Source organism: Netta rufina, assembly GCF_964035555.1.
Source record: "Netta rufina genome assembly, chromosome: 17".
NCBI lineage: Eukaryota > Metazoa > Chordata > Aves > Anseriformes > Anatidae > Netta > Netta rufina.
The window spans coordinates 5553560-5581373 of NC_140141.1; the positions used below are offsets into that span (position 1 = coordinate 5553560).

Consider the following 27814-nt stretch of genomic DNA (forward strand, 5'->3'; position numbering starts at 1 on the left):
ATCCTGATGAAACAGTCATCACTAGACAGCAGAATTAGGGCTAATACCTACATGAAAGGTGCTCCAATTTAGTACAGAAGACAAAGTACCTTAATCCCACATTTGCAAGATAATTTACACTTACGTGTATATAATACACACAAGACTACAGAAGCATGCAAAAGAGCTATAACGACATACAGGAAACAGCAACATTCATGAATTCCTACACGAAGGTGCGTGATCAGATTTTCCAACGTATTTACTGACCTAAGCAATGTCAGAAGATGCCTAATGGACTTTGCAAAAACAGCTAAAAACAACAAGAAACACTGCAAAAATTCAACTTTTTCCACATTCATACATTTATTACAAAACCTCAATGAAAATTAGTGTCATGGTATATAAAAGGTTCGGTACATGCCATCACTCAGCTGAGAGAAAAATGCCTGTGGTAGGAATTCTTGCAAGCAATACTTGAGACCTGAAGACATCTTCAGAGGCATCCACAGAAATCTCTGGCATGCATAGTGTTCACAATATTTTAAGGCACGATGATTTAGAAGAGCCAGCTTCTCTGCATCACTGGTGTATGGTCCGTGTTTGTATATTTTCTCATACATCACACAAACACAAGTCACCAGAGAGGAAGCTTAAAAAGTAATTGGATCAGAGAGAAAGTTATGAAGAAACTGATACAATACAGAATGGCTTAAAATAGCAAGTGAAAGTTACGATACTGTGCAAACACATACGTTTACTGTAAACAGGCCACAAAGTCTTTTAGAATTAATCACAAAACGGTTCAGAAGAATCTAGCAGATACACGATTAACTCCTTAAACCCAGCACAATGACTAGCCCAAACAGCGTACTCTATGCATTTCTGTATCAAAAGGTATAGGAAGGATAATAAAAACACATTGATAAGTATGAAGACAGTGTTACCAAAGTACTCAAAAAAAGATACAATATAACTTGATTAACATTGAATATATAAAACAAGCAGTTTTACAACACAATCTTCAGACTTTGTGTTTGTTTTAACGCAGGTCTTGATCTGCGGCATCTTGCATTTGAACGTTACCACTTGGTCAAAGAAAACAGAGCACCCATCCACTTAGAGAAGTGTATACTGCTGTGAACGAAAGTGGAAAACAAAGAGCATTAGAACGGACAAATTCTCAGCACCAGAGCGTTTTTGGCATTCTGACCCCCTCCTAGCAAGCAGCGTAACGCAGGGAGCAGGGCACCAAGTTGCAGCTGCAGAGACCTGTGCTAGGACTGGATCGACTGAGCTGGCTGATGACTACGGCGAGTTCCTGACGCAGTTTGGCCCCAGATATTTATCACAAATGTCTAATAAAAGCACAAACAAGAATCTATTTTTAGTCGCATACTTTCTTAGGCACCCACACTCCCTCTAGCCTGTGAGAACACGAGCGCTGTTAGGGCTCATCCAAACAGTAACACAAGAGATCAGCCCCTGCCGCCTGTTATGTGAAGCATTACTCGTGATGACAAAAACTGAATTAAAAAAAAATATCATCTAAACATGGCTAAAAATAAGCAGCAAGATTAATATTACGTATGAACACTCTTATGACACTGCTTAGGTAAAACAGGAAAGCAAACATTTTCCCAAGGCTTCATACAGCAGCACTGATTGACGTGGCTGGAGGCAGGGATATTGAGCTATCACTTCAGAAATGACCAGTTCTGGATGTCTTTGCAGTCACTTGCCAATTGAAAAGGCTGCTACCAAGAAAGCAGAATTCCAGCTTCTCCTGAAAATTAAGCCCTGCTTAAAAAAGCCGTGGCAGGTTTAGAAGTTGGGAGACCCCTCTGGTTCTCTAGTCCCAAAAGTACTTATTCACAAGAGGAAAAAACAGCTTAATTGAAACATTCATCTGCATGGAAATAAAGAAATACCCTAGAAAACACTGCTGTGCCAAGGAAAGTACGGTGCAACACCCATCCAGACTGCACTTGCTGATTACAGTTGGGATAACAAGGAAAGGAAGCTGACAATCGGGGTCCTTTGCTGTTTATGTATTGAAAAAAATTCCCACTGTGAGAATGGCAGTTACCTAACATCTCAAGTAGGCCATCACTTCACGTAACCAGAACAAGCAAGCCAGCAGTAAGCTTTAAAGCCAGAGTCCATGCATTGCTAACCATATTCGATATTAAAATGCAAAACTACCCTCATGCTACACTGTTAGGTCAAATACGAAAAAGAAACTAAATTCCTGATATGGAAGGCATATCAAGAGGAGGTGGTAACTGATTTCACAAAAAGACTGGAGTTCCCAATAAACGTGAAGGCTCTGGTTATAAGCACAAGCGTGTTGGTGTTACCAACATCAGCAATGCAGCATCTGTTTTTGTTATTATGCTTGTGCAACATCACTGGGCAAAGTATGCTTGTGTGTTTTCAGTGTGGATTCACTTCACTGCTTTCTTCCTAATCTCTTCATGATGCAATACCTTATGAGACATTAGGTTGATACTGTTCATTACAGATTTTATCTCCACTTTTATGCATGAAGACTCCCCCATACGTATCTTTATTAAATGCCTCCACCTGCAACATGGATTCCCACCGTTATTTGATGTAACGCAATAAACACATTTCTGCAGTATGCCACTAAAACAGAACCAGAAAGGAGCCTAGCCAGCACTACATACACATGCACCCTGATGCACATCTTCAGAACACTGATTATCCTACATTTGTAAAGGTTTCAGAAGACTTTGGAAGGAACAGGCTTGTTTTGCCCCCCTTCGGTTGCTTCAAAGGACACCACTGTAACACAGGGCAGCTTGACACATCTCCCCCTAGAGTCCTCAGTTCCCAGGGAGGGAAGTTTTATAACCAGTTACATTTTCTTACTGACCTAAATTCTTTTTCTTCAAGTATCACCCATTTTATGTTGCAGCTACAACCGTTTTGCTTTCCAACCCCTAGCAAGAGCTTTGAGAAATTGAGTCTTTCCACAAGGCTTGTGCTTTATAGTTAAACCCTGGAGCTTCTGTATCAGAAAAAAAAATAAAAAAATCTGGAAACTTTATTAGAACTCCTGGAAAAACAAAACCATTAAGTACTAGATAAAACCAATATCCTGTTGTTTGCTACTTTTGATTCATGTTGTTACAACCTCAGTTTGGGTTATAGTTAAATTTGTCATTCTCTGGTGAGTCTCATGCTTCAAGTTTGTTCCATTTCCTTTTGCTAGTCTGTAGCAACACCTTTTATTTCTCCATAATAAATGCCATCAGCCAACTATACAGTTACAAAACTGGCTTTTGAACTGTTTTCCAACATTTATCAGTTAATTTAATGTGCTAATAGGCTTAATGTGCACTGAGTCACATATATATGAGGCTCCAAGCTCCACAACTATTACAAAAGTTTCTCTGAAAATGCTTATAGAGTAAAAAGCTGCCTGAAGCATTTAGAGGCCCACCATGATAACACGTCAGGCCTTGGCACAGCCCTAATAAGTCTGCGTGCTCCCCTCCTTGGCCTGCTAGTGCCTACAAAACTCCAGCAGTGAGTGCTTCCCTTCACCCTCTGCATCCAGTGCAGAGTGTCACTGAGATATAATAAAAGGTGGAAATACTTAAATTGTATCATTCCTGAGAAATCAAGCCTTTCAGAGGCAGGAATGCAAGGTACCACTGCATATTCACAGGAACTGTACATGTCACTGCACTGTGGCCTTAATCTTTCCCAGGGCATGTACATACTAGTAAAACAAAAATAATAATAATAATATTAAAAAAATAAAAGGCATTTCCACTCACTCTGACATTTCCCCACAAAAACAGGATTTCTGCAGGGACCCGCTAGGAATTTGATTTGATCTGCTCTCTATTCAGGGATCACTTGGCAAAAATCAAGGCAATTTTCATTAATCTATTTACTTACATTTTTGTGTAATTATGTGAAATTATCAGAAAATTTGCTTTTGGGTGTTTCAATTGTTTTCATTTTACATTTTGCAAACTCATCGTATTCCTTGGAAAGCTTTTAAGTCTGCAAAATGGAGACTGTTTTTGTTCTGGGGAGGTGGGAGGGTCGTTTCTCTCTCTGCTCTCCTCTAGAGGGAACAGAGCAGTTCTGGAAATTGGTCTCAATGGGAATGCAATTTTCAAGATACATCTATCCTAAGAGTTAGAAATGAGACATCATTTCTATTCCTTATTGAAATAGGTCTTGACAAATTCCAGGAAGTTTTGCATACAGAAATTGTACAGAGAAGAAAACCCAAGCGAGGTTCTTTAAATAGACCATGTTTAGGTACAGCAGGTTTACCGACCTGACTAACTCCTCAGTCTTACCATATTAACAATACGTATTTTTTCTGTACAGTGTTTTGAAGACTACCACTTCAACAAAGTGCTACCTAATTTCCTACTGGGAAGAGCTGAACTGATTATTTTCTGTCAAAATCCACAAGCAGAGATAGTGTAGAACAGCCCAGGTCACAATCCAAGCACAACATCACCTCTTCTTAAATTCCTGGATTGCAAGTGGAAGACGACTGATCTACCAGTTGAGAGCAGTATGGACTAATAGAGAGGTGTCAGATATTTTTAGATGAAAGAGTTCAAATGGAAGCTTTGTCATTCTCTATGATGAGGATTAAAAGCCATGTAGTGTCCATCACCTGTAAGTATGCCTAGCTGTCTCCACATTATGCACAAGGGCAGGCAGGCACCAACTCCAAGTGGGCAGGCACCAGCCCCAAGGCAGCTCTTATGGACACTGCTGAGATCTCTGTATCTTGAGTTAACATCAAGGTCCTGCAGAGCCACACCAAGTCAGTGCTGTACAATAGCAAGGGGAAAATGTTGATTTTAAATCAGAAGTCAAGTCTAAAGGAAACTAAAATTTGTGCTAATCCATCAATGCAGGGTTTGTTGAACAACTCCAAAGTTCAGAGAGCTGGAAAGTGCTGGAGAATGACAGCGCTCCGCTAGGCCAGTTTTTGGCTAGAGAAACATCCCCCGGCAGTGCCAGGTGCTTGTTCCAGATAGTACAACTTTGCCAAAGCTCCACATTCTCTAGGCTTTCAATTTCAGCTGCCAAAAACTACAACATGATCTTTACTTCCTCAAATGACATTTCTCATCAGATCAATTCGGCATTCAGCAGCATCATTTTAGAAGGCTGGTTGCTATGACAATGCTTTGTGGAGCTCTGTTAAATGCTGTCAATTCATAGGTTGAAAGAACTAAAGAACTGGCTGTTTGGGGCCTTCGGAGCAGTTCTTATCTAGAATCAGAACAGTGTTAGGGAGCTCAGAACGCTTTAAAGTACTCATGGAAATCACGAGCTTTACTAAAGAATTAACATCCTACAGATATTTTAAAATGCCTTTTTTCCCCAAAAATACATTTCCCTAACCATAACTGTATTTCCAGCTGGCTATATTTGTTTTCCATTGCCTGGTTTCTGTTACTGCTCTGTCCCACTGTGATCTTGAAGCTGTGTACCAGACAGACGATTCAGATTTGTAAGAATAACAAGAGGGAAACAGATTGCAAAGACCCACACTTTCAGAAACAGAAAAGGAAGGGGAAAAAAAAGCATCAATAAACATCTCACTTTACAAAAATAACTGCAGCTTTTCATAACAGTTGCTCATCTGAGATAGGTTCAGAAACTAGTAAATATGCTGTTAGGGTTACTGCAGACTTACTTCAACAGGCAAGAAGCATTTCATATTGGAACCAACAAATAAAACTGCATTTTTTTGTTTAAGTTTCTGGTAACTTCAGATCTCCACCTCCTTTCTCTCTGAGCATTCATTTGAGCTGCCTAATGTAAGAAGCAATAAGCCCCTCCACTTTACAGCAGTCTTGCATTTTGGAAGCAAGAAATGTGGAAATTAAACTTGTCCTGAAGTCTTTATTGTGCTCCACATGGACTCATAAGACTAACATATCAACAGTTAGGGGAAAAATGGTTCCTGCTTATTCTACCTTTATTTTCACGTCTGGCTGTGCTCTCACTGCCTGCTACAAACAGCTCTACGTGCACGATTTGTAGAAAATATTTAGGTGGAAAACTGCTCTGAAAAGCTCTTAATCACCACTATCATGTAGAGTAAGTACTCTCAGACTTGTGTCAAAAACTGCACTTGGCACTATGGTTGCTACTGTCCACAAAATCATCTTCCTTTCCTCAGTCTCCACCAGTGCTTTTCTTCACTTCCCCGCAGATGTCTACTTTAAAAAAAAAAAAAAAAAAAAAAACAGCCCACTGTGTACAACCTTCACCTATGTCACTCCCCCATGCTTCTCTTACACTAGCCTGAAAGCAAAGGAAACCAAAGGAAACTGCCTGCAGTCAGTTCTCCCTTCACTCCTTCCATAAACCTTTAAAGACACCTCTATTCAAAGGGGACCAGATAAACCAGACCTTTCTTCCAGTCATCCCTTCTTTACAGCACTTCATGCTATACAGACTTGCTGGTCTTCGGGGCGAAGATCTGATTTCACCTTTATCATCGTGCAATGCCAGACTCTACGGAAAGCCCCAAAACATTCAGCAATCTTCCCCACCCCATCCCAAAGTACATCTGAAGGCCAGAAGTGGGTGGGTGTTTCACAAATTCGGACATCACCGCATTTAATTTTCCAGCTGTTCACTGCCCAGCTCTTACCCATGAAGACACTTAGACCACAATGTTCTTTTTCCAAAAATACCTGAAAACACCTTCGTGCAAGCTTTACAGAGATTTAAAGGATTTCTGAAGAAAATGTATAAATATGTATTCGCCCAAAATAATAACAGTGACTTCACATGTTGTCCACGAAGTTACTTATTTTTCTCAGTGTAAAGATAAGTGCAAAAAAGCAACAGGAAGAGAGAGAATGCTTCCAGTAGCAGTGCTGTCAGAGGCTAATACTTAAATTCTTGTAGAACTAGAGCCTAAGAGATGCTCGAGATAAGCTGAGATAGAACAAAAAGATACCAAGTATATTTTGATACGTGTTGACATTTCTGTTCTGTTAACTACTGTGTTAATTACAGGTTTCCTGCTTTCTCTGGAAATAATGTATTCAATAAAACAGCACAAATAAATTTGATGGGAATAGTGGAGGTTGAAATCATCATTCCTCCTTATCTGAAGCCAGTTAACATACATGAGAGAAAACTTCCCTAGAGATAAGTTCTTGATGAAGATTCACTTCAGCGTACTGATGGGCTCATACAGCAACACTCCAGTTTAGCAGGACTGCAGCTGCAGTTCTGACTGTGCATATTAGCCAACGAGTTATATTAAAGTCTATCAATCCATATCTGAAAGGTTACAAGAAGTTTTCAAAACACTTTCCTGAAAGCAATCTATCAAACAATACAATTTCCCTAGCAGCTGCAGAAATCTAGCTTAGCAGATTCCAAAAAAAAACAGGAGGACCTTTGCACATGAAGATGTCACTCAAATCCTTCTCAACTTTTTTCATATTGACTATTTCAAACTTATTATTTGGTTCAAACTAAATCACTACAAGATCACATAGCCTAACCTGGAAAGATTTCCTGCTTAATATATTTAGTGATCCAAGATGTATTTCAGATTAGTAAACTATCTAAAAAATCACATTTCACTTGGACACACATAAGCATGCTCAGAACTTTGTTTACTTATGTAGCCATGGCTGCGAATTCAGTTTGGGACACACCATGCTGCAATTTGTTTTCATAAATACCATATTCAGTATTGCCAGAAGCTGTGAAACACATGGAATCTGGTGCCATTGCCGGCTAACCCTTACTGTGAGCCCTCAGATGCCAATTTCAGACATCCTATGCTCTGCAAGCAACTATAGACAAGGCAATTAGACTTAGGGTGCTTTTTTCTTACCAAATATAAGTTTAAAGGATGCATGTTATTAAATGTGATTTGTAAGTCACAGAAATAATTGAGCTTGCTTGCAAATAGCAATAGTAATTTACACTATATAAGGTTTCCTGCATCAAACAGCTTTTTTCACAAGATGCCAGAGTCTGGCCTTATGATAAAGTCAGCAAGAAATCTTGGGACCTTCAGTTCAAGCTAAAATATTTAACAGTCTGCATAATTACCAGCTCCTGTCTGAGGAAATGAGAGCTTTATGTCAGACACTGATATCACATACGGTGCACGGTCAGCCACAAATTAACCTCAGGGTTTAAATTTCCAGCTGTGGGAATATATATCTTAGTATGAAAGTTGGAAGACTTGATGCGAAGACTCCCCTGCCCACAAGATTTGGAATTGTAAGAGTAAGAAACCTAAGTCTGAATTACTTCTTTCCCTTAACTACTTCACTGAAAGATCACAGTACACATACCATTAAAACCATCAACTTCTGCTTAAACAGGAATCCAGTAAGTAATCTTGTTCCTTCGGAGATTCTTTATTTATTTATTTAATATAAACAGGAAGACTGAAGGTTCAAATAAAGGCAACAAAAATCTCCTTATTTTAGGCTTGGAATGTTGGCAGCTGCCACAAGGTCATACGGGATAATATAATCCATTTTATTCAAGCTTTACATTCCAGAAGACCAGCAATCACAACTGGAGTATTAAACTGAAGTATTAAGCAACAAGGTTCCTCATATTCTATGTTTTATTCTTGCATTTAAAAGGGAAATTATGCCAGAAAAGCTGTAGAAAGCAGAATTTCTGAAGAAACCGTATTTGCTACAAGATTTCTTCACTCACTCTGATGTGCCACAGAAGTGCAAAACTGACAACAGTCACTACAAAAATCTTATGTAGGAGGAGTAAAATGTCAGAAAAGTCATACCTGATGCATCCAGATGTTAAACATCTTAATCATCACTGGGCTTCATCCTCATTTGGGCTTGCATCTGTGCAATCATCTCCTGCATGCGGCGCAGCTGTAAGAGAAAAACACCCACATGTTTAGGACAATTTCTCTTAAACTTCAACATGGAGTCCAAAATCCAGGAAATTTTACATCTTTTTCTTCCATAGTACAAAGCAGATCCTATTCGCATCCTTTTAAACTAGAAATGTTAAATTCAATCACATAACTGAACACTTTGCTTCTCCTGTCCCAGATTCTTTAGAGCATTACATCCAACTTTCACAAGAGTTTTGTAAAAATACTTAAGAGAACTAATCAATAAAATCCAGATCTTTTGAAGCTAGCAATGTTTGCAGCTGTTCGCACTTGTGAATATTTATTCTAGGATAAAGAAAAAACATTCCCGTCATGTATGTACAGAGATACAATGCTTGAGTGAGGTGAAGAAGCTTTGCTCTGATACAAGCACTCAAAGCACACTATCCTTCATGAATACTCATCTTGTGGCTAACCAGATAATTACACAAGTTTTTAGAAACAATAACAGCCAAAATTGCCAACAGAACTTAAAAACTTATTCAAAGGCAACACAGAAAGATGCTTATAAAATTTGGAAAGACAGGATAAACATATTAAACGTTTTTGTTTTTGTTTTTTTTTTAGTATCTAAATGATGACATTTTCTTGGAAATAACTGTTTTTCGTAAAGACATTTTCTTAGGATGCTGACAAGTTAATTTCCATCTGATAAAAAAATGCTTGTTATGTATCATGCCTTTTTTATCCTGTTTTTTTTTTTTGTTTATATATATCATGCTTTTTTTTTTTTTTTTCATTTTTTCTTTCTTAACATTCCTAAGAAAGAATAAGAAACACTAAGGCAGATTTTAAAAATGCATATGCAAATACCTCTAATTTGGTATACCAATAAACAGGTGTTCTGTTGTACAAACTGGAAAAAATAGGCTGCAATTTCCTTGCACGCTGTATAAAATGATGCCATTTCAAACTGAAGATCACATAATGGATCTGCTGCTTGCATAGCAAATGTTTATTATTCTAAGAATAATTGTATTGTTTTAATACTCTGCCATTAAGCTTTATTCTTCAGGAATAAATACTTAGAGGATAATCTTCTTGGGGGGGGGGGGGGGAAGGGGGGGAGGCGGGGAGGAAGACGATGAAACTTTTCAACTCACAATGCACCATGTAAACAACTATACTGTATTTTCATCCAGGCAATCATATTAGCCACAGAGATACTAGTTACTTCATTACATTCAATCCAGAATGATCTTCAGCGTGCGTGTAAGTAAATATATGCAGCGTTGAGCTGTCTTGATTGTTTTAAACACAAAGAAACATCATGGAACAGGGATAGAATAAGCTAAAGGTGCCTCTATCACTTTTTCTTGCCTCACTTCAGATGCAGGTTTGGGAAAGAGTAAGAGAAAAGACGTGCAGGGATCGGAGCATAGCTGGAGGTAGCAGAGCTTGCCTAGAACTAGCTGGCTTCAGACTGGGACACATCTCTTGCTGCAGCAGCACAGAGAAAGGCTAATTCAGGTTCCTGTGTCTACAGCACAGATACACCCTGACAGAAGGAGATTCACACAGGAACAGCGTGGTACAGTTAAGTCTGTAGTGATTATTATATATCCGTCTACCTCTTTCTGCTAAACAGTCAAAAGGCCTCTGATCAAAAAGATGACACTGTTGCAGGAAGGAAGAAAAGCAGAAAGTCTCAGAAATGAAGGGTTGCGTTGATTCCCTGGTTCAGGAAAATAAAGTTTCATAGATGAACCTGTACAAATGTAAGACACCTGGTCTTTTGCATTTCCCCTCTGCAGCTTTACCATCAGAATAAAACCAGCCTATTGGAAGCTCGCCTACTTTCCTTCCCAAGAGCACTTGAAACTGAGCCCTGAAATATTCCCAAAATAGCAGCCATTCAGTAATCACAGTGAAAGATACTGCTGCACATGTATTATGGAGATTTGCTCAAACACAGCATTCTGCTAATAATCAACATCATATTTTTAGACTTGATTACATCACCGAGTCTCACATTTTCTTAACCTTAATTGACACAAACATGCCCACACCATGAAAGAAATCATATGCTGGAAGACTCAAATCTAAGACAGGACAAAAAAATTAGATCTGCTCTGCTCCACCATTGAGTAAGATTTTATTTTTACATTTTTATGTAGAGCTTTTGAGATCTACTGGTGAAGAGTTAGTCCTATCCCTTAGTTAAATAATGGCAGGTTGCTGAAGCTTTCAGCATAATTCAGTAGGAAAACCTTCAGGCACACACAAACCTGTTAAACTAAACACGTTGTTGTATCCCATGGCTGTTAGTTCATAGTAAGACATTAATGTTTCCTTTTAATAAGAGAAAGTTGGTCCAAAAATAAAGAAAAATAAAAAGACATTTAAGCATACCTATCTACCAGAGACAACCAGTGTATTTCACTGCATTTTGTTTTGGCTTTTGTTGAGCATTTGATATGCAAACAATCCAGAATGGTTTCTTGTTCTTAAACTGGAGCTTCTCAAGAGCCCTTATCAAACAACTATGCGTTTCGTAACAACATGCTTAACAGGCAACCTATGAGTAATGCTTGATACCGCAAACTAAAACCTGACCGTGCTGAAGTTTGAAGTAATAACTGAGTTCAGAGAGAATGCACGTAAATATCTTAAGAAAATCATTTGCACTACATGAATCCTGGCAGCTCAACTGTAAAATTCACAAACTGGCTCTTCTGTGCCTTCCTTCTTTACTCACTCTTTATGTCAGGACTAAAGCTTAGTTTAATCTGTTGTGTAACTACTGGGTATCTATTACATGCAACTGCTGTAGCAATACAGAAAGGACACGAGCTTCTAAAATGAGAGTGAAAGTTACTGAGTTAAAAGTGAATCACACAGCTTCCTAACGGATTCCATACCATTAATACAAATCACAAATAAACAGCTTTGCCAACAAGATTTCATCTGTAATGTTTTGCCCAGAATACAGACAAGTACTGCTCCTGTCTGAACAAGGTGTCTCTTCAGTGACAACCCCACAGATATCACAGGAAAAGCAATGTTAAGAACTGAACACTATTTACTTCCCACTGACACGCTTCTCCTCCCCACACCAAGTATGACTATTTCTGTCCATGCTTTTACATAAAAAGCTCCTAACAGAAGAGGTTGCGAGAATAGGACCAGATGGAAAAATGAAGCTGCAGACTGAATTTTCTAATGCACCAGGATGTTCCCACAACAGCTGCTGTTGGTTTAAAATACTTTCAGTACCAAAGAGTAGAACTAAACTTGTTAACTGAGGACAAGAAAAATACTCCTGATAAGGTTGCCACATTGGAAAAGCGGCTAACAGAAAGCTAAACGTATACTTTCATAGCATGTGCTAACACTATAAATAACAGAAGTCACTATGGTCACAGCCATCATGCTACATGGGCAGCAAGGACTGTTCTTTCAAAGAACAGCTCAAAAGGACAAAAAACGCAGTTACTCAAAAAAAAATATCTTCTTCACTCCAGCCTCCAAGGGATTCCCACTGCTAATCATCTGCTAAGGGCCATCTTCTCATGATGTGCTCCCAGGACTCACTTCACAGAGTTCTGCATAAGGTGCACCTCCTTCCCCCTACCTTGGGTAATAACGGTCGACAAAACCAAATTAAACATTAGAGCTGTTTCTATTTCTGTCAGGTCTGGAGGCCTTTATCAGCAGTCACGCTGCCTCCCCACATGAAAGTTTTCACCTTATCTTTCATGAAAATACTTACGCAAATACCTGCAATTCCAGCCAGCTACCGACACATGGAAGCATTTGGCACACCCTCACCTGCCCACGGGGCTGCTGCGAGACCCTGGCACTGCAGGCTGCCCCCGAGAGGACTCCCATACTAAACCTACGGCAGAGTTCTTGATCTCAACTGCCAAAGGGCTAAAAACAATTTAGGAAGTAGGACAAAGAAAATGTTAACATGGCGATTAATTCTCTCATATTCAACCAATTGTTGACCAACCCCTCTGAAGACACTGGAGCCTGAAGTCTCTGAGTAGCTCACTGGAGGGGAGGAAAGAGAAAAACCTTGTTCCGTGCTGTTTTCACATAATCACAGCCGTAACATTTTTCTGGAAGCATTCCTTCTCAAAAAACTTTGAAAGATTCTCATTACAAGATATTTTCAGGGTAGGAGAAGTATTGCACAACACTATAAACTTTCCTAAGTTTGGGCGCCCATTTACACCACAATGTCAAAATAATCTGAACTGCAGCGTGTTTACAGGAAGGAATGTGGATACCTTTAGTCTCATTTTCACTTCCCAGCTCAGAAAAACAGATCATCACTTGCAGATGAAGAAAAAGCACAACCAGACTGAGCAATAAATCCAAAATGACAGATTAGCTATTCCAAATTGCTGAACTGGGGACCACTTCCTTTGGCATAATAAAAGATCACTTAAAAGTGATGCCTTGATAATGATGATCCTGGCACTAACCCAAGCATTCATTCCTTCCAAGGTTATATAAACCTTAAAAAACTGTAAATAGAACTTCAAGCACCGTTACTGATGGGAATGCAAAACAGGAGGGGAAATGGATATTTGTTTTCTCTGCAAAGGCCATGGAATGCAAACCCATTTCCTCTGTGCCTCTTTCCTCCACAGACTTTTCCCAGTCCGAACCATCGGGACGATACAGAGATGAAGGGATTTCATACCAGCTTATCTACAGAAGATTCAGCAAAGCCTCTTGATCTCTTCAAGACAATAGAATGCAGAGCTTAAAAAATCTACTTGTTTTTTCAAGTTCTATCCTAATCCTCTGCAACTTCAGCAGCAGTTATTCAGAGATGATTACTCCCAGAGGGAACATGCAGAGATCATCCTCCAAGAAATTCAAGACTTCCCCTGCTTAGCCATAATATATAAGAACTACATTACATACATGCATGTAAATACTACATATTCGTTCACATGGAGCAGTCAGCATAGAACAGTATATGATGATGTGCTTACTGTATCAACAGTTTCCAGCAGAAACAGTTACAGCAGTTTTTTTTCAGGTGTAAACCTGAAGACAAATAGTTCTAGAAAGATACTTAAGTTTCTACTTAACTGTTAGGCAAGTATAATTCAGTTTAAATAAAATAAGGAGAAACAGTTATCACTTAAACTCTTTAAGTGTGTCACATGAAACTTTGAAACACTGGATTATAAAAAAGTATTTCCAAGCCATGCTCTTGACCTTTCCAAAGCATCTAGTACTCTCTGCTGTCAACTGATGGTCTGCTGTTGTTTTGCACATAGGTCAGTGAATCCAAAGCAGTCAATTTGTGTACAGAACACTTGCAGAAGCTCCACTGCCCTAAACACATTTCAACAATATAGCTGCCTTTTTATCACTGCACAATTTCAAGTTTGTCGTATTTATTCTCTGATAATTCATATTATTAGCTACTAGTTATGGTGATAAATACAAAAAAAAAATCCTAAAAGGAAATGCAGAAGCAGCTGATTATGTCAACATGCCAGGTAACCAGGGTTAGCTATTTTTAAATGTGGATGCTACAAAGGAAAAAGGAAATGCATAGACTGAAGTAACTATGCTCCATTAGCTTGCGTGTACTGGAGTCTGAATGTTTCATCTCAGAAACACACAAAATTGCCTGTATTTTTATTTATAATTTCTTACTCTAAATCACTGCATGTATGCATCGGTCTTTTAAATCATGAGTCCTCCATTTATGGACTTGGATCCAAGCTGAATTGGATAAAAGAAGGATAAATAGGAAAAAACAACAACAACAACAACAACAACAAAATCTTCCAGTTGGCAGAAAGTGTTGCCACAATGAAAGCAGTCATAAGCCTTGGCAGTGTACTACTTGAATTTAAATACTAGGCTAACAATCTCTGAATCTTTAGAACTTCAGAATAAAAATATTAGGTTGAAAGGCTTAGCAGTAACTTGAAAGCAGAGTAAGAAATCAGGGACTAAAAAGATCAAATCCATAAATTGACTGATACAAAAGAAATATTAGGAGTTTTCCGCTGCAAGCTGAGATTGAAATGAAAAAAACATGCACATTAATTGTATCACGGGATTTTTAAGACTTGGTAACCTTTTTCTACTCTGTAGCCACTTAATGCATGGAGAAATTTATTGCTAACATGGTTGTACTAAATCATGCACATCAGAAATGACATTAGTTTACCAGTCTACCCCAACATATGTTCAAAAAAACACATGTAGCTGACAAGTATAAATTGACTTCTTTGCTTAACAAAAAATAGAAATTATGCTTTGAAGAAATCAGCATATGTACTGGAAAAGAACAAAACCCTGCCTACACAACCAGGAGTCCACACACTACCTACTGTCCATATTATGCAATTAACTTTGGATGGGCAGCCTGTATGTTCAGATTAGGTCTTATTTTTCACAACTCTCATCTTACACTCTCTGGGCAGTAGTTGATGCAGAACACTGAAATTGGAGCATGGCATATTATATAAGAGAACAAGAAGTTTTAGAAGCTTTGCCTTACCTCAGCTTCTTTCTGCTGGAGGATTCTATCCTTGTCTACAACTTCTTCTTCAACAGGCCTGTTGGACAAAAGAATGAATTGATGGTCTAAGATACAGAAGAAAAAGTCTGCAAGAACAGATTGAAGGCTCATATTTCAGTTAATATAACAATGAAACAGCATGCATGCCTTTTTACAGGGAACAGAAGACATTGTTAAACTCATTTGCCTCCCTTTTATAAAAATGCCACCTTCTATCTGTTCTTTGCTTACTTTGCATTCTGTTATTTCCACGCTCTAATCTTCTTCTTCAGTTTCTTAAAATGGGATTAAACAGCAAAAAAATTCTATAGCAATGAAGAAGTCACAAGATTCCTCTGCCACCTGTCAATACTACAAAATCATTCATAAAAGCAGCTGTGAAATAACTGCTTAAGCTATTTCCTTTCCTCTAGGATCAAAAAGCTTAGCTGAATACTTAACAAGTAAAACAGGGAGAAGAAATAGTTGCTATCAAGAAAGATGTAGCATGAATAGTTGTGGATTTTTTTTTGCGTCAAATCTGCCAAGGACAGAAGCTTTACAATTAAAAAAAAAAAATACCATAAAATTGGGCTCAACTTCTCTCTGTAGCTATACATGAAGAAGTATGAAGGAATAAGGAAAAAAAGCCAGCATGGCAGTCTTGAAATTACTAGAGAAGCAACATTCTACTTAATCAGATAGACTGTGTCCTATATAAAAACAAACTCTAGGAGGCATATTGTTTTTCCAGGTAGACATCATTAAATAAAAACCTATCTTGCTTGCAAGTCCATTGCTTCTCTATGCACAATTCCATCTGAAAGCATAGCGAAAAGGGAATGGATATCAAAACAAGACCAGCTGTTTGTTAGCAGGGCACTTTGCAAGTTTTAACCCTTCAAGAAAATAATCACATGTTTCACTAACTCCACAGACTGAAATCTCATGAGAAATAATGAGATACAGGGGAGGATTAGTTAGGAGGATGAGTGTGTCAGATACCACAGAGGAAAAGAAGAGACTCACCAGTAACAGGGCCCAGAGGAACACACATACTTACTTGCCAGTTCGTTTTAGCCTCTCTGAACGGAAGTTCTCATAGTGCAAATCTTGGGTCACCTCCTGCAGGTCCTGCATGTGCGTTCTAGAATGAGCAAAGGGCTATTGAACATTTTGTCCTTCTTGTCAAAGGGAAGAGAAACACCCTTTTATCTTCCATTTTCATTTTATATAATGGATATATTCACTGGAACATTAATTACTGTACACCAAGTCTGCCATAAAGCTAAGCAGAATACTGCTTTCATGTTCACTGGTCTTTGAATTCACAGTTTGGTGTCTTACCAATATTATTAAAACACAGAAAGTGTGCTGTTCTTTTCTTGTTCACTTATTACTTTATAGGAGGTTTTTTTTTTACATGAGCCTGAAGCACAAGAACCTCGTGAAGACCGTTATCAAAAAAGGTAGATTAATTACTAAAATATTTTTTGACACTTAAGTGCTGTTAGCTATAATTTGTAACTGAAAACTAGGCAGAGTTCCTTGGCTAACAGAACAGCTGACATGGCATAACTTTCAATTGTCAAAAGAGAAGAAAACGCTTGCTAGAAATGATGACCAGTAGAGGGCAATCCCTGCCCAGCAGAGAGTAAAACTCACAAAAAATTCACAACAAAATTCAATTTGCAACAATAGCGAGATGTCATAAAAATTACTTAAAGCTATCTACACCGGCAGAATATTTGTATCAGCTGAAGTCATAAAGGGTGAAAGGTATCACATTTAACAAAGGATTTCCCATGCTGGCAGGAAATCTGAGCTTTGCCTTTAGAATACTCATCTTCATGGATTAATCAATCATTTTTGTATTTTAAGAGCCTATCTGCCCCACCCACTGCACTATAAGAAAACTTCAATGTACATGTAAAGCCATAAAAGCAGTTAACATAAGATATAAAAGCTATTAAATGCATCTTACAAGAAAATATTTTATAAATTTTGCATTAAGTCAGATCAGAGGATCATAGAAGTAAATCAAGCTGCAGGAGTATGCAAAAAAAAAAGTCAATCTACACTGTCACCAGGACAACCACTGAATTCAAGAATATAGGTTCTTATGACTCTCTAGTCATTGTAACAGAATTACATCACCACAGGAGATGGGATAATTTTACCATTACTCACACCAGCATTGTGCGTAATTTAAGGAAATCATTGTGCTCTGGATTTTCAACTTCAACAACTCCCCAGGGATACAGACGGCCTCTGATTTTCTTCCCTTTCACCTCAATAAGTTGATTGGATCCAATAACAGCAAAGGGAATGCTAGCCTAGTTGAGACAAAGCAAAACAAGTTACTGTGTTGAGTTCTGATTGGCTATGGGTTTTTTTGTGGGTTTAGTTGTTTGCTTTTTTCTTTTGAGGAAAGTGCAGAAGTATTATAAGTAACAGACAGGAGACAGGGAAAGGAAGTGTTGACAAACGTATTTTACTAAAACCCTTCTACGTGAAAAAAACAACAAATCCTATTCTGAACAATGCAACCTCTCATTATTAATACCTGCAGTCTTGTTAGGATCAGTTTGTCTTAACAGAACTTGAAAAGGAAATGACGCTTTGCTTTAGGAACACTTGACTGTTGTTGAAATACAGTTTGGGCATAATGTGTCATCTGACATAACATCATGCATGGAAAACAGCCAACAGAAACATACTTCAGATTCAGATTAAAGTATCTGGAGACTGAGAATTTCAGATATGTTCTTCAAGCATCTTTGTAAGTATCACAACACAAAGAGGAAATGACTTCATTAAAACCCTTATTATCTATTCTAACAAGAGGAAAGTTGTTAATTAGTATAGTAACTGCACATTCCCTTTTGCTTACACGTTAAAACATTTGAGTCAGAAAACAGACAGCAACTCACAGTTCTTGGTGAACAGTTGCTTACACTTAAAAAAGAAAAGTTGTAACACTACATTTGGAACTCTGACAAAGCAAATGGACTAAAAAGGATTATAGTTCACAAAGAAAACATTTTCAATGTATTGAAATGTAAGAAAACTTTTCAATACATATTATAAAGGAATGAAGTATTTTTAGCACACAGTAGGCCTGCATAGTTACTGCAGCAAAATAATAAATTGAGAGATAGTGATACTTGCCTTTAAAACTCTGGTTTGTTCTTTAAATTCTTCATCTTCATCAGAATCTGCATCAGGGAGCTGGTAAATTCTAATGCCATGTTCAGAAATCTCATCCAGAACCTGAGGAGTTTACAAAAAAAAATAGGAAGGAAAATAATAAAATCTTATTTTATTGAAAAGATATTATTAGGTTAAAGATATATGCAATAGATCTACTAGACTGTTAAGTATAGAAGTCTCAAAGCATGTTTTTCTGCTCTAAGTAGTTTGAAAATGATTTAAAAATCCCTTAACAGAAATTATCATTACTTACTCTTTGACTATATTACATTCCATTAATTTCATCCTGCCTATGAAGAAAAAATACCATTTTTCATTTTTCTTCATTCAGACAGATTTAGACCTCAAATCCATAAATACCTTAAGAAGAACAGCTCAAGTTATAAAAACACCCATCCAGCAACCTACATGTTCTGAGAGTGAGAAAATAATCACTCATAAAATGAGCACAGAAACCCACACTACATACTTGGATTTTAAAGATTTTATTCTGCTACTACAAAAAACGTATCTTAAGAACATCGCTGAGATTTGCTAACATAGAGGTTCTCTCTTTAAAAACAGCTTACTAACAGGCATTTAAAATGCCAAAGCATTTGCTGAGATTACCTCTGCACTACACTAATCCATTTGTGATACAATCTACAGAATCAGAAATGGCTAAACACAAACTCACCTGTCTACTCAAAGGGAAACAGACTCACTGACTAAATAAATACATTTTGTGACATTTCTAAAGTATGTTTGTTTGCATATGACCTTAACTAGCGTATTTCTGTTCTGTAATAGAGATAAAGATCTTAAACCCTTTTTGGATTTCAGCGAAGCTTTTGATACTGTTTCTCACAGTATCCTTCTAGATAAAATGTCCAGCATACAGCTAGACAAGTACACAATGAACAGCTGGATGGTGGGTCAGGCTCAAAGTGTTACAGCAAATGGGGTTACATCAGGTTGGTGGCCAGTCACTAGTGGGGTACCCCAGGGCTCCATTATAGGGCCAGTTATCTTCAGTGTCTTCATAAATGACCTGGATGCAGGACTCACTACTGCGGTGAAGTTTGGGCATAGGGTTTTCTTTTTTCCCCACTTTTTTTTTTTTTTTAAGATAGTAATAAAAAACATTTTTTAAAGCCTATGTAAGGACTTGTGCTGTCATTACAACATATATAGCTGCATCTGTTAAAAAAACAACACACACCATCTTGATATTACAATTAAAACTAGATTTCAAATGCATGAGAGGTCTTAATGAACCTTCACGTAGCATTGTTGGGTTCCTTGATCCTCTGCTGTGATAGCAACTGACAGCCACAGTATAAATAAAACTGTCCAAGTAGACCTTGGTTGTTAAACAGTTGTTGAAAACAAAACAATCCCTCACACCATTAGATTAGAATTGACCATGTATGAACCACAGCTGTTTCCATGACAATGCTTTCTTGGCAGGTGTATAAACATCCCCCACAATCACACATGCGCACATACAATATAATATTATTAGCCCATTCCTAAACAGAGTAATACTTTAAAAAAAGAGAGAATTGGGAATAAGTCCTGCCAATAAGCAATTAACAGTTATGTTAGCTCCATTACATTTAAATCAATACATGTTATTATTGCTTTGCAAAATGGAAGATAACTAAATTGTCACCAAATGATAGTAAAACACAAATCTGGAATAGGTTGGGCAGCGCTGCAGTGCGATGCCTTTAAGTATCTGCATAAAATAAGAAAGCACATTTAACCTGACTGAGATCTTGAAGATAAAATGCAAGTGAAACAATAGCGGGAAAGCCAACAACAAGGGGTGCTAGAATAATATATTACAGCTGTTAAACCTAGTGCCTTCCTGAAAGGAAAAAGAAATGCAATAAAAACAAACTGTATTTTATGGTCCTAACAATGAAACAGCATTTTGCTTCTTCAAATCTCAATTTTATTGGCCTCAGAGGATTCTGTGTTCTTAAAGATTAGCCTTCCCATGGGAAATTAAAAAAAAAGTCAAAATATTAGTTCCCCTCTCATGAAGTCATTCTTTTGAGCATGTTTCCTTAGCAGCCTTGCATGGCACAGCTTGTGAAACTCCCTTGCATTTCTTCCCACTTGAGAGTTTTAAAAAATAACTTTGAATTCCAGAAAGACCAAACAGGAATTACTCCAAGCTGGGTTTCCTTTGCGAGCACCACGAACTGATTTTGCTGCTTAGTCCAAAGCAGCAAAACAAAAACATTTTACTTCAGATTGACGGCCAAATGGCAGAGAGATCTTAAAAAAAAAAAAAAAAAAAAAAAAAAAAAGGCTTCAAGCTGCGTCAGCAAAGCAGGATTTAGATTCTTATTCTTGATTAGAGATTCTGTTAGCAGAGACGCTTTGAGTTAGAACAATATACAGTAGCTAGGCTTTCAAAGCTTTGGAACCACATTATACATTTGACTTAGTATAAACTCAGTTTGTTGAATGACCTTTACCAGCAGAACAAAAATAACGAAGACTGTTGTTTACCTGTTTCCTAACCGCTCCCTCAGACTACAGCGCAACTGCTGTTGATTTCATTAGATCTAGCCCATGCATAAGTGTGGCTTGGTGTAAGCAGAGGCTGTTTTAAAGACTAGACTGAGTAACTAAAAGTAACTTTGCTTTAAACTGGAAGGAACTCAACATGGACTAGCAATACGTTCAAGAGAGGCTGCTTTTAAATTAATCTGTTCAAAGGATGTAAATTGCAATTCACCTCCATATTCCACAATAAACAAGTACTGAAAGCCCTCAAATCTAACTGTACCAATTCCAAATTCACATCAGGAAATGCATTTGCCTGCACAACTGACATGTTGTAGCTAAAACCCTGTGTTAACAACCCACAGAAGCAAATGTCTAACAGCATGGGCACTCTACTGTGCGTGACCCTGAGACCAACAAGCAGCAGATAAAAGGAGCACAGAAGAAAAACTTGAGATAATTACAGCAAGCAACGAAACCTAGTAAGATTACGTTCCTCTTCATTTCACCTAAGAACTGTTTTTGTGAAAGATGAATGCAGCTAGAAGCCATTTTATATCAACTTATTTTAGGCATTTGAACTGGCACAAAGCAGAACATTCAGCATTCCCAGTGAAATACATTGTCAAATATTTCTTTAATGTTCCATTTAAATGCCTGCTTCAACTCTCTCAACATCATTCTGTTACCAAATGCTGAACCGGAAAATCAGTACCTATGAAAACTGAGCTTGAAGTACGCTGCTGAAAGATCAAATACAATTTTATAAGTAGCAGCAGCTCCATGAACAGTATTGATATCAGATGAAAATCTTTCACCAACTCAGTACAACCACAGAAAAAAGAAAAAAAAAGAAAAAAAGACGGAATAAGCAGCCACACATCTGCTTTGTTATTTCCCTATGAGTGATGTCCCTATAGAGTTCTTTCAATTTGCCCATAGTACCTGTTATCTCCCCATGACATTTGTAGAAGAATGAAATAAAAGCTCAAGAGCCTGGGCACAATTTCTTCCAGCAAGATCTAGAGATCCTTTGTAAGTTGGTGAATGTCTGTTTTTTGTTGTTGCTGTTGTTTTTTTTCCTTCCTTCCACCTAGTTCATCATAAAGCTGGTTGCTTTCATATAAACACCTCTGTCCCTTCAGTGGATGTTTGTCTATGTTGCAGACAAGGTTCAAGGTTCATGCAGCCACAGCTGACCCCACTTTAAATTCTCTCAAAAACAGCAGATATATTCATTTTTTTGGGCAAGTTTTGTTACATCACCAAGCTTTATAGAAACAGAACAGGAACGTTAGTAGTACCTTACTTTGCTAAATTACGGTTGCTTACAAGTCTACACAAACCATAATCAGACCTTTCACTGTGGGGCACTGGTCTTCTCCAAAAAGAAAAACCCTCTAAATTTAGGCTGAAATCAGTTCAGCTAGTGTGCTCTTTTGTAAGGATATCTAACTATATTATTTTCTCAGTTAAAATAAAGCTGTACTTCCTCAAAAAAATAAAAATAAACAAAACACAAACCAGAAAAATACCCCCATACAAAAGCACTTGGAGTAAAGATCAAACAACCATTCTAAAGAACTACCAGAAGCTAGAGGATCATAATCTAAATATTAGCCATGGCCCCCATCAGAACCAAAAAGCGGTAGTACAAAAATGAATTAAAAAATAATATAAAAGATTAAGGCAATCTTACCATTAAAAAAAGTTTGCATAATCTGATACAAAATGCAAAAGGCATTTTAGAAGTACTGATTATCTTTATACCCACGGCATAAGTTACTAAATATGTAAAAACTCAGAAGGTATCATTTTGCTTTGTAGGTTTCAAGTCTGTCACACTTTACAACTGATTGCTCTGCTTTTTAGTCAATAAACCTGAAAAATCCTCATAATCAATAAATTTTACTGATCCACCTTATGTGAACAGATAGCCTACTAGAAAAAATGCATATAAGAACACCCACATTTTGATAGTAATGAAGCTATAGAAAGCATCCTGCTAGTAAATCAGCCAACCATCCTACCTCTGTATTACTGTTCTCATTTGTATCATGGGTGCACTTACTAAGAAAATTTCCAGACGCCCCAACTTAACCATGTTTTAGTACAAACCATACAGCACAGTTAGAGCAAACAAAGCAAGTTTCTTTTGGATAAAATTAAATCTGAAGATACACTGTTAGAACATCCTTATCACACTCCCATCACTAAAGGGCATTCAGTCCACTACACTAAATTAGGACTAGTCTGAAACAACATCTGCACTACAAATATTTCAGAATGATTCAAGTCCTCATTACAAATGGTTTCATACAAAAAGCTTTCTCTACTGGGGTGCACTGCTTGCTAAGACAGACAAAGCCACGAATGTCCAATTTTTATCTTGTGTAACTGGTAAAGTGCATCCAACTTCAGAAAAGATTTCCCACCCCATGCTTCTTGAAGATTAGTTCCTTGGCCAGTATCATTCACCCCTCTTTAGTGTGAATTTACTTTATATTTGGCTTTAACATTGTATGGGTCACAGTGTTTCCAGGATGAAGTGTTAGACCTACTCTTCTCTTCAGCCTTTCTCTCTCCTTCAGTGTCAGCGTGTCGGCCTTGGCGATCACAGGGACAATGTTGACTTTTCCATGAAGAGCCTTCATGAATTCTACATCTAATGGTTTCAGCCTGCCAACAAGTGGAAAAAAAAAACACACATGTAACATAAACTGCAGTGGAGTTTGTTTGCTTTGGATTTATAAAAATCAAGTAATATATTAAAAATTATTTATTTCAAACTATCTACATAAATAGTACGTCCAGAATAAATTAAACCAGAGCACTTGGTTATTAGGTTGGCTGAATTGCAATTAATATTATCACTGTAAGATAAATTCCGTACTGTAAGCTCTTATGTTTCTGGGCGATAAACAATGTAATACTGGCTGCTTCAAAACCATATTAAATGCCAAAAAGGGGACAAAGCAGAGGAGAGTGTTAATCCCCAAAGACCATTTTAATTGCATTGGCTAACTGACAGTGTGGGAAGTAACTCAGTTAACATAAAAGTTAAGTTTCCATTTCAAGTAATGAACACTTATGAACATTAACACCCTAAAATACAAGAGCTTTTTCTTACCCATGCCCAAAGGGAGAGATGAAGTAAAAACAGCAGTGGACCCTGTTGTCTACAATATGTCGTCTGTTTAGACCACTCTCATCATGAAGGTATCTTTCAAACTGGTTGTCAATGTACTGGATAATTGTTTTGAAGCTGTGGTATGGAAGGGGAAAAAAAGAATCATCTCAAATCAGTTTTAAAATAACAAAAAATGAATTATGCAAAGATAAGAACAGACAGGAGAGCATGATTATGCTTTTAAGACCTTTGCTGTTGCAGAAGTTCAACTTTGTACTATTGTATATACTACAGAGTAAAAGTATTTTGATAGAACAAAAAGGTATTTTCATAGCAGCCACCAAATGCTTATTTATACCTAAAGCTACTTTCAGGTGTTACTCAGTCCACCTGGACAAAAAATGTCAAGTGTAAACTCAGAAAAAAGCACTCAGTGGTGAGCCAACGGACAGTAACAAAGGACTGTCTACTTTTTTTCTGGGAATAGGGGGTGAGTATTTGTTTTTAAACCAGCTGAAAACTGACATATCCTGGATATCCTCTTGCTTTACAACCCTGACCTAGAGCTAGGTTTCTACAGTTACTTATGAAAATTCTAACATTCTATTTGTGTTTAATTCAAATAGATTACATTTGAAAGTCATGCACCAAAGTATCACATGATCTAGGCTATTTTTATTACCTAATAGAACCCTTTTCTGTTGGCAAAGAAACATAATTCCTACTTAGTTCAAAGCAAATTAAAATATGCTCTGCAAAGAAGTAAAGGAACACAAAATTTGATCATATAGATTAATCAGATAAAAAGAACAGCAACTAGAGACAGAAAAGAAAATATGATGCAGTACTAAGAGGCTTGTTTTAAGATATTCCAGAGCATGTAGACACCTGCAAACAACATTAATACAAAAGGACACTTAATATAAAGTACTGCAGGGGAAGGAAAATGAACACACTGATGCAGATAAGATTAGGCAGATAACTGTGTGTCATGAGCATATCTTAAACTACTTGGGGGGGGGGGGGGGGGGGAAGTGAGCAGAAAGTTTATATTGAAAAATAAGCTTAGTGTTGTTGAGAAATTGTGAATTTGAGTCAAGAAATTTAAGAAGGAAACAAACAAGAGAGCACAGAAATAATTATTAATCAGGAAAACAAACACACAATGTTGGCAATTACTGTGACAGGCAGAGAAGTCCAACCCTGGGGTATGCAGCACTACTGAATATAATGAAATAAACTACTAGGAATGATGGATATGATCCTGAAGGGAAATTGATTTTCCAAATCCGAGTAAGCTTTTGGATCTGGGAGGAATATATATATTTATTCTACTATGGATTTATACCCACACACGTCTGTATCTTTGCAAAATTTGCACCGTTTTAATTCATTGCCACAAAATAAGACAACACAGCAAAACATGGAATCGTTTTTTGACCTTTGTGCTACTTGAGCCTTTAAGAACTAGCATCTTAATATTTGTGTGTGTTGGAAAAGGACAACGTGTTTTATGTTCCTGTTGATCTTTAGATACACTCCTTTTAGCTGGTGAAAGGTAACAAGACTGAAGACATACAAATATTAGGACAGAAACCAAGTACAAACAATGGGAAAGCAACTATCACACATTTCTCTGGCAATGTAATCAGTTTACGTGCAGTTTTCTAGTTCTAACAGCCATAATTTTCCCTATAAATGTGGTGTCAGTGTCCTGTACCTCCTGGCTTCCGGGAAACACCTGGCTTATACCACTGTGCTATCATTACTTCAGAGATAGCACATCCTGTATTATAACAGCAAACAACGTAACCATTGCATTTAAGAAGCCCATTGGGGGAAAATGAACAATATTACCAAGCTGCCAAAGCCCACAAAATACAACTTAACATAAGCCAGTGAAAAGGAAAAAAGATAAATAAATAGTTAGCAGCAGCCAGAAAGCAGTATCAAAAATGACCTGGGATGCTGTAACAAAGACAAAACAAGGCATATCATCACCAGTATCTAATAAGTTGATCTGCAGATTTATTTATTTTTTTGTCAGCCATCATTTTGATGGCAGATTTAATCCCAAATCTGTGCATGAAGCTTCTCCCTCCCCACCTTAAATCATTTCTCTCCAGTCTGATGAAACACATTACTTCAAGAGCATATTTCTCTTATGATCCCAAAGTACATGGAATACCCATTCTATGCTTCAATCCTCCCACCATTAAGAATTTTGCACTTCTCCAGACATTTTTTAAGCCTATTTTATGGATTTGGTATAACGCATTCACTAGTAACTCATTCTCCAATCCCATACTGCTATGCTTCCTATCCAGGCCACCCATCCAATAATCTCCCAACCATTACCAGCATTTCTTCTGTGATGAAGAGCACATAAAAACTGACCTCCAGCTCCCACCCTTGAAAGTCAAACCCTGGTAGGAAACTTACTCAGAAGAAAGATATTTTGAAGCTGTGTTAGTTTATTGCTGCCTGCTACAGGCATTGTGCCAGTTTGATTTGCCAGTCCAAAAAATAACCTCAGGAAAATTCATCACCCTAACAAACGGGTAGTCTGCATAAATTGCAGCTTTCAAAAAATAAGGGTTTTGAAATCTGAACTAGGATCAGCACCACCTACTGGTTAACAACCGCAGCAAATGTTCCTAAACAAAAACACGAGTTCAGGAACACGAGCCTGCTGCTTCCTCTGAAAGAAGGTAGCTGCATAGGGTTAGTCTTGATCAAAGTTTGAAACAAGGAGTCTATCCAGCCAAGTTCCTCTGACATGCTGTAAAGAACAGACTTTGTCAAAATGACATGCACCACAGCCCAGGTGAAGTCTCTATACGTGAAACAAGAATATGGGACTAGAGAGAGAAATCCAAAATTAACTGCATATTTCTCTTTTGCATTCCATAAGTAATGCTTGTTCCCGTAATATATTTTGATGATTAAGAATTGTTACAGAAAATAAGCATAAAACACCAGGTTATTCTACTGGGTCTGAATCATCACAGAATGACTTCTACTTAGCAAGCCTCCAAAAAGAAAAACTCTGAACACGTACGTCTCCAAGAAACATCTTAGCAGAATAAACAAAGGGCATTAGAACACAATCAACAGGAAGAGCTCTATGTAACACAATGCACGGGCTGCTGAGCTCTTAGCTCCAGCGGAAGGAAGCTCTAGTCGACAGTGCACAAAAGAAGTAAGACCATATTACAGTCCAGAAAGATGCCTCACTGTTACTCGAAAAGTTCGATTATTTTTAACTTAATAACATTGGAAAAGTGGAAGAAAAATAAAGATCCCACACTGTAGCTTCACTTTCAAACTGTGATTTATTTCACACTAATGCAAATACCATTAAATAATTTTATTTCCTTCATTTTTGCTGTGTTTCTACAGTATGCCATAGAAAGAAATGAAAAATCATGTCTGATAAACATGTTCTGCACTCTGCTCTGGTTACTGCCGTATCCTGTCAAAAAAAGGCTAAAAAAAACAAGCACCTACAATGCTAATAAAATGTTTCATAATCACCTATATGCCTCTTTTCCAGTCCTTAACTTAAATTGAA

At 37.5% G+C, this 27814-nt stretch overlaps 1 protein-coding gene across 3 annotated transcripts in view; it reads right to left on the reverse strand.

The window, feature by feature from the left end:
- Positions 1 to 326: 326 nt before the first annotated feature.
- Positions 327 to 27814, reverse strand: part of LOC311215920 (septin-2) — a 38475-nt gene continuing 10987 nt past the window's right edge. For 2 of the 3 annotated variants that reach the window (XM_084297345.1, XM_084297346.1), the window contains exons 6-13: positions 24241 to 24375; positions 23672 to 23789; positions 18567 to 18668; positions 17586 to 17731; positions 16459 to 16542; positions 15396 to 15453; positions 8792 to 8885; positions 327 to 1116 (exon numbers count right to left, since the gene is read on the reverse strand). In XM_084297345.1, coding sequence (XP_084153471.1) covers positions 8817 to 8885; positions 15396 to 15453; positions 16459 to 16542; positions 17586 to 17731; positions 18567 to 18668; positions 23672 to 23789; positions 24241 to 24375 — 712 coding nt within the window. In that variant the 3' untranslated portion in view covers positions 327 to 1116; positions 8792 to 8816. The remainder of the gene's footprint in view (positions 1117 to 8791; positions 8886 to 15395; positions 15454 to 16458; positions 16543 to 17585; positions 17732 to 18566; positions 18669 to 23671; positions 23790 to 24240; positions 24376 to 27814) is intronic. The other variant, XM_084297347.1, reaches the window with a different exon arrangement.